This window comes from Notamacropus eugenii, chromosome 2, assembly GCF_028372415.1.
Source record: "Notamacropus eugenii isolate mMacEug1 chromosome 2, mMacEug1.pri_v2, whole genome shotgun sequence".
Taxonomy (NCBI): domain Eukaryota; kingdom Metazoa; phylum Chordata; class Mammalia; order Diprotodontia; family Macropodidae; genus Notamacropus; species Notamacropus eugenii.
This window is the reverse complement of record NC_092873.1, coordinates 520,455,331-520,471,459: the sequence shown is the minus strand read 5'-3', so window position 1 is coordinate 520,471,459 and position 16,129 is coordinate 520,455,331. Positions and strand designations below refer to the sequence as shown.

The 16,129-nt window shown below is 38.5% G+C and overlaps 1 protein-coding gene across 3 annotated transcripts in view; it reads left to right on the top strand.

Moving 5' to 3' along the window:
- Positions 1–3,455, top strand: part of LOC140530241 (cytochrome P450 2J2-like) — a 51,972-nt gene extending 48,517 nt beyond the window's left edge. For 2 of the 3 annotated variants that reach the window (XM_072649675.1, XM_072649674.1), the window contains one exon: positions 2,124–3,455. In XM_072649675.1, the coding sequence (XP_072505776.1) occupies positions 2,124–2,153 (30 nt within the window). In that variant the 3' untranslated portion in view covers positions 2,154–3,455. The remainder of the gene's footprint in view (positions 1–2,123) is intronic. The other variant, XM_072649676.1, reaches the window with a different exon arrangement.
- Positions 3,456–16,129: the final 12,674 nt, after the last annotated feature.

Here is a 16,129-nt window from a genome sequence, read left to right as displayed (position 1 = left end):
AGGACTCCCTATTGCCTCTAGAATCAAATGTTAACTGCCCTGACATTGAATGTTCTTCCAGACCTGGCCTCATCTTGCCTTTCCCTTCCACTGTCTACTCCCCCTGGCCTGGCCAAGCTGGGCTTGGAGTCAGGGAGACCTGAGCTCAGATTTGGCCTAAGACACTCATTAGCTGGGCAAGTCATTTAACCTCTGCTTGCTTCGATTTTCTCATCTGTAAAATAGGGATAATGGTTAACACTTAACTCCCAGGGGTGTTTTGAGGATTAAATCAGATGATGTTTTTAGAGGGCTTTGCCAGCTTTAAAGTGCTTCCGAAGCATTAACTCATTATTATTGAGGGTTTGTTTAATGAATTAATTAGTTAATGCCTCACCTGACCGTGGTAAAATCTGAATGAAATGTAGAGTACTTTGTAAATGTGAAATCATAAAAGAGATCATCTCTTGTTATTCTAGAAGATCTTGTGTTTATTATTTAAAGGGTGAGAGGAAGACATGATCATATCACTGAACTTCTCTGAGACTCAGTTTCCAAATCAGTCAAATGAGAAAGCTGGACTCAGTGATTTTCTGAGACCTCTGATCCTCTGATCCTCCTGGCTCCAAGGTCTGCCCTCTGTCCATTTGGATATGAGTCTGCGTCATCTCTTTTTCTCTATAAACCAAAAGGAAGGTGCAAGGAGGCAAGCGGCTTGCCTGAAGTTTCTCAGAAAATGAACAGTAGACTAAAGGCTGGCATCTTGGGAATATTGAGAAGTCTCAGGATCATTTCATTAAGCCATAGCTTGCTGATGTCAAACAGCTGATTTGGCCAGGTCTTGTCACGGCACTGAAGGGGTTAGCCTTAGTCTCCTGATGGCCAAACTGGCCCTTTCCCCCATCACAAATAACATGAGTTTCCTGACAATGGATTCCCTGAACAAAGGAGTGAAGACAGCTCCTTCATGCCTTTGGAAAAGGTGACCAGGTGTTCACTTAGTATCCAGACATAATCAAGGCTGGTTTCACAAATAATGGGGTCTGTTCAGTTCTGTCTGCTTCTTCCTAAGCTTTCTCCTTCAGCAGAGTGTATAGCTTCAAGTCCAGTTGTTTCTGAGATAATGGACCTGCTATCCATCACAATCTTCCTCCTTGATAGGACCTGCCAGAGACAGGCAGGAACTTTCTCTGTTTGCCCAGGTCTTACAGACCTTCTTTGAGCCCTGAGAGCCTGTGACTTGCCCAATATCACCCAGTTAGTGAGTTTCAGAGGTGAGACCCAAGCTGGGTTCTCTGAATCCACAATCAGAGGTTTTTTTCATGATGCTGATCAGAGTACAATGATACTGTAAGTCTAACAAAGACCTGATCTATACTATCCCATTCAGCTTTCTCATCACCCCAGTGAGGCACATGCCAACAGATAGGAGCAAAATGACGAGGACGAGGCACAGCAGTAATGATGATAACTAGCATTTATTTAGTCCTTTAAGGCTGACAAATACTTTTACACCTTACCCTATGAGATATCCCCATTTCACACACAAGTAAACTGAGGCTGAGAGAAGTTATGTGACTTGCCCAGGGCCACACAATTCCTAGGTATCAGTGAACTGAGGGCTTTCTGTCTCCAGATCCAACACTCTCTCCACTGAACCTGTCTGGTTTAAATTTAGAGAAGGGACCTGTTCTTCCTAAGGCTACACAGAAGCAGGATCTTAGACCCAGAGTTGGAAGCAGCCTTGCGTCACTTTTTCCAACTCTGTCATTCTACAGATGAGAACCTTGGGCCAAGTCAGGTTAAGTGACTTGTCCAAGGTCACCTGGGTGAGAAGCATCCAAGGTAGGAGATGAACCAGATCCTCTGTTCCCTGATGTGGTATTCCATCTGTACTAAGTCTCTGGTGTTGGCAACAGCATGACATGATAGAAATGGTGCCTGGCATGGAGCAAGGAAAACTTGGGTTCAGATTCAACCTCTGACTGTTACTACCACTGTGGCTGTGGAAAAATAACTGAGTAGTCTTAAGGTCCATCCCAATGCTAGGACTGAGAACCAAGCCCTTGACATCCCTTATCTTGACCCACTGTCTGTGCCAAGCGTTAGTGGACTTACTCCTTTCTCATCTACTTGTCTTTCAGGGAAGAGGGTCTGCCTGGGAGAACAGCTAGCTCGTACTGAGCTCTTCCTTTTCTTCACCAGCCTGCTTCAGAAATTCACTTTCCAGGCTCCCCCAAACACGGAGCTGAGCCTCGACTTCCGAGCTGGCATAACTATCTCTCCTGTTTCCTACCAAATCTGCGCCATTCCTCGAGTGATGTAGTCCAAGCTAGGACTGTCGATAGGGTGGTCTTCTAAGAGGTGATGGGGAAAGACTTCAAACCATCCCTCATCTTCACAGGGGTCCACCACCTTGCCCTTTAGAGTGTGGGTGGGGAAAGGGAGAGAAGTGAAGGGAGGAGAGGAGAAAGAGACAAATGGAGGGTAGCTGTCACCCAATTTGAATCTTCTCACTCTCAAGAAAGAGAGGCATCAATGCCACCAAAAGGAAAGCATAAAGAATCCTTACAGGACTTAGATAAGGCTCGCCTCAGTTTCCTCATCTAAAATGAAGAGAAATAGGATCTTTAAATCTAACTTTAAGTCTAAAACTTTGTGAAGCTATAAACAGAGAACCAATACTTTTCCTCCCCTGTATCAAGCAGGGTGATCAGATGGATTTTTTTTTGTTTGCTTGGCTACTTTTTTGGTCTCCTGCTTTTATAATTCATATATTGGATGTGATTTTTAGCAAAGGATTCAGAGAGATTTTGTGAGTTTTAGGAGGCATCCACAGGTTTATGAGGGTGATCCTTAGAGATTCTTAGAGTCTGTAAATTCCTTGTGAGTAGAGACTATTTTCTTTATGTGTTTGGATCTACAGAATTCAACCAAGTGCCTGACGTGGAAAAGGACTAATATACTTTCTGATTATTGCATCTCCAAATCACTCACTTTTATGTTCATTATTTCCCTTGACTTTCACAGTGTGAAATAGTACTCCTTCAGCTGATGAGCTGGGTTCCTCATTACTATTAACAGCCTTGTTATAGATAAATCATAATCACTCCAGTATTAATTATAGTGAATGCTCACACATTGAGAACTGCCAATCTGTTAAGGTTTCCTATTTCTGTAAAGGTTCCCTGTACTTTCCAGAAATACTTACACATGGTATATTTCCATGATGATAATACAATTATGATATAATTATGATACCTCAGAGAATTAGAGTATGTGAACAATCATTTGAATGATTATGATCAGTGTTCTTGATTTATTATTTGTTTTTTTTTTTTTCGAATGTTCCTCACTTATACCTATACAAATGCTCTGTGAGTTTACCATGAGGTGCTTGTACCAAATGCATTTGCCATGAACCCATTTTGTTGTCAAGTGGCTAGGCATCACTAATAAAGTAATCACATTTGGAATTCTTTTGCTTCACTTTCTCTTATTTGCATATTTTTACTCAAGACCACAGTAGCCCTCTAAGGTAAGTAGTGGTAAGCCCAGTTAACAAATGGGGAAATGAAAAGAAATTTTCCAAATCAGAGCCTGAAAGTTAAAAAAAATTCTGGAAAAGCAAAACTAAAATTATTCAAAATAAGAAAAGAAAAAGAAACATTGCCTTGTGCACAACAGAAGGTGAGAGAGGATCCAAACAATACTGCAGTAAATGTCTACTTCAAGAAAGTCTATGTACTGGATATTACGCACTATGGTGAGAGCTGGTCACCTTTTCTTTGCTTCCTTGGAAGTTTTCTGTTGTTCTCTGCTGTGAACTTTTTACTTTTTCTTTTACTCCCTTCTACCCCTCCCACAAGGCTATAATTAAGTGCAGGTATGACTGTGTCTGTGTGTGTGTGTGTGTGTGTGTGTGTGTGTAGATATATAGATATGTATATGTATAATATGTATACCTATAATATATATTTGTGTGTATTTATATATGTACATGTATATGTATATATGTATATGTACACATATATACATATTTGTATATATACACATACATGCATCTATAAATATATAAACACAAAGATATACTTTTCCTTCTAGCTTCTACTTTGTCCTACTATTACTTAACCTACCCCTCTCCAATAATCCTTCCCTTATCTTGCCATTCCCATTAATTTAAACACCTTTCTGTCCTCCCTTAACCTGTTCCTTCTCACTCCCTTCTAAAGAACCCTCCCTTATCCTCTCTTTCCCTATCCCCTTAGTATTTTATGCCTTTCTAAATTTAGAAGACTTTTACACTCTTCCAAATATGTATACATACATGCATTCATATATATATTCCTCTGTGTCAGTTCTTATTCTTGCATAAGATAATTATTCTTCTAACTGTTCTTAATGGTTTTACTTTTTAGAATCATATCATACTCAGGTCGACCCCAATCTTTCTTACAAACTATCTAATTACTAATAGCAATCTTAGATATACATTTTCCATTTATATATAGGTCAATGAGAATAAAAATTAAGAAAAGGCCATTGGATTTGATGACTAGGAGATCATAAGTTATTTGGAGGAAGCAGTTTTGGGGTAAAGATAAGATTGGAAGCTCGATTATAAAGGATTGTGTTCATTCTTCATTGACGAAGAAGACCATGCCATCAGAGAAATAATGACATGACTTGCACTTGACTTTGTTTTGAGTGAAGGAGGGCTGTGCAGGTCACCAGCCTCACTTCTCCTCCAGAGCCATCTGAATCCAGTGACCTGATATTCCTCAGGATGACTGGAGATGACCCAGGATGCACTGGGAGACTTTGGGCCTTTTAGGCCAAGGTGTTTGTGGGTACTCACTTAGGCTGAGGCAATGCCATTCATTCAATAGGCCTGTTTAAGAAGTAGCCAGGGCATGGCCCCTTTAATGAGGTCAAGAAAAAGAAAGACATCAGTCTGTGTGGGAAGCAGCAACAGTTATTATTGATAATCACTCTAAAGCTAGGAGTCTCCAGAGGAGCCCTCAGGCGGGGGCCCATTGAAGTACCAGTTTTGGAGTGCAGTAGGTTTAAGGTTTTGGAAGAGGAAGGGAGAAAGGGAAGGGAAAGGAAAGGAGGAGAGGAGAGGGGAGGGGAGGGGAGGGAAGGTTTTCCTTTCTACAAGGCATTAAAAAGAGAGTGCCTTACAGGAAAATGGAAGGGAAGGGGATAGGGACTTGATAGAAGGGAGAGCAGATTGGAGGAAAGGGTTATCAGAATGGATGCTGTCCTGGTGAGGGGAAGAGGGAGACGGGGAGAAATTTGAAATTCAAAATTTTGTGGAAGCAAATGGTGATTGATGATGGTTCCCACTCTCAAGTCCCATCTCCTCTGTGCCTCAGTTTCCTCCTCTGTAAAATGGGAACATTGGACTAGATGATGTTAGAGATTCCTCTAATTCCAAATCTATGACCCTCTTATCCTATGATCTCTAAGACTTCTTCCAGACAAAATATTCTATGATTCATTAATAAACTGTGGATCATTGATTAGTCTTTTGTCACAAATACCTATCTTTTACCTAGTTTACACAATACCTGAGAACAGGGGACACAGCCTTTCATTCCATAATGAAAGAGCATAGCTTTTGAGTAGAAAGGGACCTCAGTAGTTATCTAGTGCAGGAGTGTCAACCTGCAGGCTTAGAAAACAACATACTGGCATTATCTATGTTGCATGTTATCTTTATTTTGTTAAATATTTCTAAATTATATTTTAATTTGTCCCTCTTCCTACTCAAGAGTGATGAGTTATGATGCTTCAGGCAGGAGTCTTGTGCTTCATACTGCTGGTGGTTCAAATTCCTTTTTTACAGAAGAGGAAATTGAGGCCCAGGGAAGCAAATTTGGAACAACTGACATTCAAGCCCATGACCTCTGATTTGAAACCTAGTGGGTTGACACTTGTTCATGAAGACCACTGGAAGGTAAAATGCAAGGATTTCCATTCACCCCTGGCTCCTGCTGCCAACCTCACAGACTAAGGAAGTTTGAAAAGTAGTTCCAAGCACTTGAAAGTGCCTGCCTATAAGAGAAGTTGGTTTCCAACTTTTTTGAGTCCTGAACCTCTTCATCTGCTGAAATCTGTGGATCCTTTCTTAGAATAGTAAACATGTAAAATAACATACGTACAATTACAAATGAAATTTCAATTATATTGAAATGTATAGGAATTTTATTCCAGTTATTCCTATTCATTCCAATTATATTGGAATTGTATTCAAATTATACAATTTTTTTCTCTAGTGTCATTGGAATTTTGCTTCAATTCCAATTTAATACAATTATGTAGGAATTTCATTCCGATTATTCCAACTCTATTGAAATTTTATTCCAGTTTATTCCAGTTATATTAGAATTTAATTCTAATTATTCCAATTTATTCTAATTATTTGAGACTTTCATTTCTGTCATTCCAATTGTATTGGCATTTTGTTAAAATTATTCCAATTTATTCTACTTATACTATAATTTTATTCCATTTATTTCAATTATATTGGCATTTTATTACATTTATTCAAAGAATACTGTATTTTTATTTTAATTATTCAGTTTTATTTCAGTTCATTCTAACTCTCTCAGAAATTTATTCTAGTTATCCCAATTGATTCCAAATCTATTGGAATTTTATTTTAATTACTCTAATAAAGTTGAAGTTATTTTCTCCCATACAAGTTCACAGACCCACTGAAATCTATGCACATGCCCCTTGGGGGTCCCTGTACCCCAGAATTAGAGCCCCTCTGTGTTAGCTCTCAAGCCCGTTAGGAGGCAGGTTGTCATAGGGAGAAGAGTTCTGACTTGAAGCCAGCTGAGACAGGTTCCAAAGAAGGTTCTGAAACTTTTGGAAGCTTGTCAGTTTCCTGGCCTCCCTGGACCTCAGCTTGCTGCTCTCCCAAACAAGGGGAATGATATTCTAGGTCATTTCCTGCCCCATAGATCTGGCCCTGTGATTTGGGTCCCCCTGCGTGGGTCTGCCTGTGTGTGGAGCCTTCCCAGGCTGCTCTGGCCAAGTTGCCTCTCTAATTCTCAGCAGACAAGCCCAGTCTTCTTTATGGGGGTGAGAAGGATCATGGAAGCATGGCGGGGGGGGAGGCACATGTTTGCCCCCAGCAGGCAGGCCCTGGCAGAGGGCTAGAGCACAGAGGAGAGGCTAACATTCCCTGGAGCTCTCACTGCCTGGCCTATAAAGCCAGCCTGGGCAGCAGCTCCAAGGGGACAAAGTTGACCTTTCTCTCTCACATGAACGCTGCTACTGCTGGCACCATAGCTGCTGTTGTTGCTGTAGGAAGAGGAAGAGGAAGGAGGAGCTTGACTTGTCTGGCCTTAGGGCCAGAGCTGGGGAAAGATGCAGCTCTCTCTGGGAACCATTCTCCCTTCCCTTTGGGAAAGAGCCCCCCTGCAGACCCTCCTTCTCCTCTCTGCCATCCTCCTGATCCTGACACAGTATCTGCAGAGGAGGAAGCAGCATTCCAACTACCCCCCTGGCCCTGCTGGGCTGCCCATATTGGGCAACTTGTTCCAGATGGACTTAAAAAATCCCCAAATCACCATCGAAAAGGCAAGGAGAGAGAAGGGAGGGTGAGAATCCACTGGCTCTGAGGAGAGCATGGGAACTAGGGCCCTGGGGATGTACTGGATTGGGCAGCCACAAGCCTGGGTGTCCATCACTGGTCTGGCCCTGCTGGGAAGCAGCTTTAAACATCTCGTTTGGAGCTTAGAGGTCTTGGGTTAACATCCCCTTCTGACCTATAGGACCTGGAGAAAGTCACATGTTCATCACCTCTGGGGTGTGTCATTGTTGACATTGTATGTGGTCAGGATTAGCTGGTTGCTGAGATCCCTTCTAATTCCATTTCTGTGATTCTGATCCGATGGCATAATAGTTGTAAAGTGCTTCACACAGTGCTTGGTACACAGTAAGCGTTATAGAAATGTCAGCTATTACTATTATTTTTATCACCATAACTACTACTATCATTTCTATAAAGTGATAGGTGACCTCCTACCTGGGTTCAAAAGTTAAGTATCTAGGCAAGAATCACAGAGCTTTCATGATTCAGGAATGGGAGGTGAACCCAGGTCTTTATGATGCTGATGTTGGGTCTCTAGGCAATAGCTCATGCTGCCTCTCAGGTGAAATTAATATAATCCTTGCACATTTGAAGAGAAATTTGTATGCATGATCCCATTTGAACCTCAGAACACCCCTTTGAAATAGCTATGTATGCAGAAATTAAATCTTGGAGAAAGGTTCAGTAACTGGTTCCAAATTGGGGTCAATGCTAGGACCTGAATCCAGATCTTATTAGATTTCAAGTTATAAGCCCTTATTTTCACCTCATTTTTTTTTCTCTTTGAAATCTAAAACACCCTGATTCCTGAAAATAGTCACCATATCCTATCTACTTGAGGTCCCTCACTATCTGTGGTCCTTGAAGCAGAAAAACAATATTCTTGGGCCCTTCCAGTCTCTCATGACATCAGATAAGGGTGTAGTGAAAGACTTGGAGTATCTGTGACCTGAGGGCAAGTCTTCCAAAGATCAGAGAAACTCCAGAACATGTTGGCAGAAGCATGGATTGATTCTTCCTCTAGTCCCTCTCAAAGACCATGTACTGAGTTTTGAATGGGCTTTAATGGATATCAGTGGAAGAAAGACCCAATCAATCAATTAACAATCATTTCATAAGCACCTGTTAAGTGTCAGGTACTATGCCAGGTGCTGGAGATTAAGAAAACAAAATAAAACTGGCCCTGCCCTCTGGGAGTTTGCCTCCAATGAACTTACTAATGGTTCAAGTGTTGACCTCTAGGTCTTTCCCTCATATTAAATTCTGAGTTCTTTGTCACATATTCCTGTCCCTGCATGATGCCTTGAATGTAGTAGTCACTTCAGAGCCTGGAGTGTACTGCCTCTTCCCCTGAAGCTTTTGGAATACCTAATTCCATCAAAGCTCAGTTTTAGAGAGCCATCTATTGTAGGAAACCTTCCAGATCCCTCCCCAGTGCTGATCTCTGCTCAAATCACTTAGAATTTCCTTTATATGTGTTCTGCATTTACTTATATATGCACAGATCATTTCCTTCCAATGTCAATTTCTCAAGGGAAAGAACTGCTTGGTGTTGGTGATTGTCTGCTCAACTCATGGGACAGGGCTTGGGATGTAGTTGGATGATTCAGTGTTTGTTGGGGTGAGCTGAACTGATTTCAATGGAAAGTGAGACTGAATTGAGTGGACTCCATTAGAATTGATGTTTTACATGTCATCTGATGACAATAGAGACAAAAAAAATAGCCTGAAAGGCAATGGAAGTTTGCAACTCAAATTAATTTTCTTTCAGTTTGCTAGGAAATATGGAAATGTTTTCTGCATGCGTGTGGGCAGTCTTACCTTTATTGTGGTAACTGGATTGCCACTGATCAAGGAGGTGTTGGTCAGCCAAGGCCATGTGTTCATTGATCACCCTCAAATTCCTATCCACTTCAATGTCTTTCAAACTTTTGGTGAGTTCTTTGAATTATGATAAATATTTTTCATCTCCAAGATTCTTTAAAGATATTTTTGAATCCTGTACTTTATCATTCCTGAAGAATTCCAGCCCATTATAAAGGTCTTGTGTCCAGAAGAAATATGATAGAAAAAATAGATCTTTGAAGTTTTCTTCCTCCATGTCTGAGAGTGGGGGGAAAGGAAAGGAGTAGGAGGAGGGCAATGAAGATGGTGAAGGGGTTCAAATTCCTCCCATAAGAGGATCAGTTAAAGGAACTTGGAGTGTTTAACCTGGTGAAAGAAAACTTATTTGGGGGGGAAGGGTGAAGAGAGGCATGTTGACTGTCTTCTAGTGTTTGAAGACCTGTTAATAGGAAAGGCCTCAGCCCTGGAACAAGCAGCACAGGGTGAGAGTTGCAGAGGGATACAATTTGACTTAATGCTAGGGAAAACTTCCTAACCATCAGAGCTGTCCAAAAATGACATGGTTTTCCTTCAGAGATGATTCCTCCTCCTCCTCATGTCTTCAAGCAAAAGCTGTTCAGTATATTTTGTTGGTGTTATTTGCTGGGTAGAAGTTGCACTGGATGAACATATATACCTACGTACATGCTTGCATATATGTGTATATATATGTATGTGTGTCTGCATGCATGTGAATATGTGCAAGTATATATGTGCATATGTATGTGTGTATATGTATGCATGCATATATGTGCATGCATATATATGTATATATGTTTGTACACACATTCACATTAAACATATTTTCACAAAAGTCATGTTGTAAAGAAGAATTAGAAACTGTTTTACTTTTTCTCATGGTTTCCCCATTCATTTTAATTCTTCTATGCGACATGACTAAGGTGACAATCTATTTAGTAAGAATGTATGTGTAGAACCCAAATAAGAATGCATGCCATTTCTGGGAGGGAGTGGGGAAGGAGGGAGTAGGGAGGGGGAAAAAAATCTAAGATTTATGGAAGTGATTGTAAAAAACTGAAAACAAATTAATTAATGAATTTAAAAAAGAATTAGAACCAATGGGAGGAACCACAGAAATAAAGAAACAAAATTAAAAATAAAAGAAACCCAGAGAGAGAAAAAAAGATAGACAGTGAACAAATAACATGCTTCAATCTGCTTCAGACTACATCATTCTTTCTCTAGATGTGGATAGCATTTTTCATTATGAGTCTTTTAGAGTTATCTTAGAACCTTGCATTGCTGAGAAGACCTAAGTCTATCAAAGTCAGTCATCGCACAACGTAACCGTAACCGTGTACAATGTTCTCTTGCTTCTGCTCACTTAACAGCATCAGTTCATCTAAATTTCAGGATTTTCTGATATCTATTGCTCATCATTTCTTTTAGAACAATAATATTCCATTACATTAATAGACCACAACTTATTTAGCCATTCCCCAATTAACGGGCATCCCCTCAATTTCCAATTCTTGGCCACCACAAAAAGAGCTGCTATAAATATCTTTTTACACGTAAGTCCTCTTCCCATTTTCATGATAGCTTTGTAATACAGCCCTAGAAGTGGTATTGCTGGATCAGAGGGTATGCATATTTTTATAGCTCTTTGGGCTAGTTCCAAAAAGCTCTCCAAAATTTTTTAATCAGTTCACCATTTCACCAGCAATGCATTAGTGTTCCAATTTTCCCATATCTTCTCCAGCATTTATAATTTTCCTATTTTGTCGTGTTAGTCAATCTGATAGATGTGATATGATACCTCAGAGTTGTTTTGATTTGCCTTTCTCTAATCAGTAGTGATTTAGAGCATTTTTCATATAACTATAGATAGCTTCAATATCTTCATCTGAAAACTGCCTGTTCATATTCTTTGACCATTTATCAGTTGGGGAATGACTTGTATTCTTATAAATTAGACTCAGTTGTTTTATGTATTTTAGAAGTAAGGCCTTTATCAGAGATACTGGTTGTAAAAATTCTTTCCCAATTTCCTGTTTCCCTCCTAATCTTGGTTGCATTGGCTTTGTTTGTGCAAAATCTTTTCAATTTAATGCAATCAAATTTATCCATTTTTCATTTAATAGTGCTGTCTATCTCGTTTGGTCAGAAATTCTTCCATTCTCCATAAATATGACAGGTAAACTATTACTTGCTCTCCCAGTTTGCTTATAGTATCAGTCTTATTATCTAAATCCTGCACCAGTTTGACTTTATTTTAGTATACGATGTAAGATATAGGTCTATGTCCAATTTCTGTCATACTATTTTCCAGTTCTCCTAGCAGGTTTTGTCAAATAGTGAACACATCACAGAAACTGGGGTCTTTGAGTTTATTATACATTAGATCACTATAGTCATTGACTAATTTACCTTGTGTACTTAACTTATTCCACTGATCCACTCCTCTATTTCTTAGCCAGTACCAAGCAGTTTTGAGGACTGTTGCTTTATAATACAATTTAACACCTGGTATTGGTAGGTCACCTTCCCTTAAGGTTGTTTTAATCAGCATTTCTCTAATCAATAATGACTTAGAGCATTTTTTCCTATGATTATAAATTGTTTTGATTTCCTCATTGAAAAACTGCCTGTTCGCATCCATTTATCAGTTGGGGAATGACTCATATTCTTTTAGATTTGACAAACTTCTTTTTTAAATTTTAAATAGGAGACCTTTATCTTATAAACTGTCTATAAGATTTTCTCCAATTATATGTTTTCATTTTTGTTTTGGTTACATTGATTTTACTTGTACTAAATTTTTTTTTTAATTTAATGTAATCAACATTGTCCATTTTTATCTTTCTCTTTGTCTCTTATTTATTCATAAATTGTTCTCTATCCATAAGTCTGATAAGTAAATATTCCATGTCCTTCTAATGTGCTTTAAAAATTTTCTAATTCCATGTTCTTCTAATTTTCTTTAAAAAGATATCCCTTTATATCTGTATCACATATCAATTTTGAACTTATATTGGTAAACTGTGTGATAAATTGGTTGGTCCATGCCCAGTTTCTACCATACTGCTTTCCAGTTATCCCAACAATCTTTGTGGAGGGGAGGAGCAAGGAAATTGGGGTTAAGTTACTTGCCCAAGGTCACATAGCTAGGAAGGGTCAAGTGTCTGAGGCCAAATTTGACTTGACTCCAGGTTGGGTGCTCTGTTTACTACACCACCTAGCTGCCACTTTCCCAACAATCTTTATCAAATAATCTATCAAATAGCAGTATCAATTTTACCCCCAAATTCCTAATGCTTTACACTTGTCAAATACAATATTCTGTGTTTATCTGCTGCTGTAAGTTGTATATCTACTCCATTCCATTGATTTATTGCTTAGCCAGTACCAGATAGTTTTAATATTTACTGCATTATAATGTGGTTTAAGATCTGATTTTGCCAAATCCCTCTCCTTTGTACTTTTTTTCATTATTTCCTTTAATATTCTTGACTTTTTTGTTTTTCCAAAGGAATTTAATTATGATTCATTTCTGACTCACTAGAGCACTTTTTGTAATTTAATTAGAATGGCATTGAACATATGAATAATTTTGTGTACAATTGTAATTGTTATTATACTGGAGCCTAGTGATAAACAATTAATATCTCTCCAATTATTTAAATCTGATTTGATTGGAATAAAAAGGTTTTTTATAATTTTATTTATATGGTTCCTCAATTTTTGGGCAGATGAATTCTGTGGTATTTTAAACTATCTGTTATTGTGTTTGTCCTTCATTCTCAAAGAAGGCCATGACATCAGGAAATGATGGAACTACATGCAAGTGATTTGGATTTAAGTGAGGCATTTCTGTGCAAAGTCATCAGCCTCACTTTTCCCACCAGAACCATCTGGGTCCAGTAGCAAAATATAGATAAGAGTGACTGTAGATGGCCCAGGATGCAATAGGAGATCTTGGCCTTTTTAAGCTAAGGATTTTAAAAGGTCTCAGTTTGACTGAAACAATGCCCACTCAGTGAGTAAGGCTAGGTAAAAATGAGGCAGAGAAGGATGGCTTTACCTAGTCAAATGAAAAGAAAAAAACATCAGTGGGGTAGGGGAAGTAGGAAAGATCCTCAGAGTTTCTGGAAAAAAACAGAAGAATTGCTATTTATAATCACTCTGAGTCTCTTTTTTTTTGATCATGGCTTTCAGGTAGTCCCATAATTATTAAATTATCTCTCCTGGATTTATTTTCCAAGTCAGTTGTTTTTTCCAATGAGATATTTTACATTGTCTTCTATTTTTTCGTTCTTTTAGTTTTGTTTTATAATTTCTTCAATTCTCATAAAGTCATTAGCTTCTATCTGCTCCATTCTAATTTTTAAAGAACTATTTTCTTTAGTGAGCTTTTGAACCTCCTTTTCCATCAGGCCAATTTTGCTTTTTAAGGCATTCTTCTCCACATTAGGTTTTTGGATTCTTTTGATATTTGGATTAGTCAATTTTTAAAGATGTTTTCTTCAGCATTTTTGGGGGTCTCCTTTAGCAAGCCATTGACTAGCTTTTCATGATTTTCTTGCATGGCTCTCATTTCTTTTCCCAATTTTTCCTCCACCTCTCTTACTTGATTTTCAAAATCCTTTTTGAGCTCTTCCATGACCTCACTCCATTGCATGTTTTGGAGGTTTTGGATGCAGAAGCCTTGACTTTAATGTCTACTTCTGATGGTATATTTTGTTCTTCTTCATTTGAAAGAACAGAATAAAATGCCTTTTTGCCAAGAAAGTAATCTTCCATAGTCTTATTTTTTTCCCTTTTTTGGGCATTTTCCCAGCCAGTTACTTGACTTTTTGAGTCTTTTGTCAAGTGGAAGGTATACTACCCTAGGCTTCAGAGGTTTTGTGCAGCTGTTCCCTAAGATATCTCTAGGGACCTGTAAGTTCTCAGTTCCTCCAAGGTGACACAATCAAAGAAGAGTAGTTTACTCCTGCTCTGGTCTATGAACAACCACAAGCACTCTTTTCTACCCTGGAACTGCGAGTAAGTTTGCCTCTCAACAGATACCACCAGTTCCACTATGCCAGAGCTCCCTCTCACCCCAGCACCACCACTCAGGACTGAGACCCAGATCGGCTGCTCTATTCCACCTGGATCTTCAGGCTGAGGGCTACAAAAGTAGAAGTTGTGCTGCTGCCACAGTGGCTGCTGCCACCCAGACCTCAGGCTGGATCAAGCTCCCTCTCACCCAGATGAAAGAGCTTTCTCACTGACCTCTGAAGCTGTCTTTGCCATTTGTAGGTTGAGAAACCTGGGAACTGTAGCTGCTACCCATGATTACATGCCCTGAAGCCTGCTCCAGTCAACACAGCAGGCTGTGCTGTGCTGTGCTTTGCTCCAAGCCTGGTGCAATAGACCCTTCCTTTCAACCTTTCAGGCTGTCTTGGGCTGGAAATCTGTTTCACTCTGTCATTTTGTGGCTTCTACTTCCCTTGAATTTGTTTACTCATTTTTTACAGGTATTTTATGGGCTATGGGGGAAGAGCTAGATGAGGTTCATCCCTCTACTCTGCCATCTTGGCTCTGCCCCTCTAGAGTTATTTTAAATAGGCAGTTTTTACTGTCCCTTCTTCCATAGTTTTGTTTAGATATATAGGAAGGCTGATGATTAATATGGATTAACTTTAAATCTTCCTACTTTGCTAAAATTATTAATTACTTCACATAACTTTTTAATTGACTCTTTGGTATTTTCCACTTATGCTTTCTGCTAAAAGGGATTGTTTTATCATCTCATTCCCTATTCTGATTCCTTCCATTTCTTTTTTCTACTCTTATTGCTATTGCTAGGATTTCCAACACAGTACTGAATAATATTGATGACAGTGGGCATTCTACTTTCATACACGATCTTCTTGGAAAGGCCTTCTAAATAATGTTTGCTGATAGTTTTAAATAAATTCTGCTTATCAATTTAAGGAAAAATTCATTTATACCAATATATTAAAATGTTTTTAAAAGAAATGAGTATTGTACTATATCAAGAACTTTTCCCACATCTGTTGATATAAACCTAAGATTTTTTTTCAATTTTTTAATTGATATACTCAATTTTACTAATAGTTTTCCTTAAGCTGAACCACCCTAGCTTTCTTGGTATAGATCCTATTTGATCATGATATAAAATCTTTGCAATACATTGATGTAATCTTTAAGTGGGAATTTTATTTAGGATTTTTGCAATCATAATCATTAATGAAATGGGTCCACAATTTTCTTTTTCTGTATTTGCCCCTTGTGGTTTGGATATCAGTATCATATTTGTTTCATAAAATTAGTTTGATATGAGCTCTTCTTTACCTATCATTCCAAATAATTTATTTAATATTGGAATTAGTTTATCTTTAAATGTTTAATAGAATTCACTTGTAAATGCATCTGGTCCTGGTGCATTTCTCTTAGGAAGCCCATTGAGGGCCTGTTCAATTTAGTTTTCTAAAATAGGTCTGATTAGATATTCTATTACCTCTTCTGCTATTGTAGGCAATTTATATTTTTTGTAAATATTCTTCCATTTCCTTAAATTGGTAAATTTTATGACATATGATTGAGTAAAATATGTTCTTATTTTGCTTATGTTCCATCTTTGTTAGTAGTATATTCATCTGTTTCATTTCTAATACTAGTGATTTA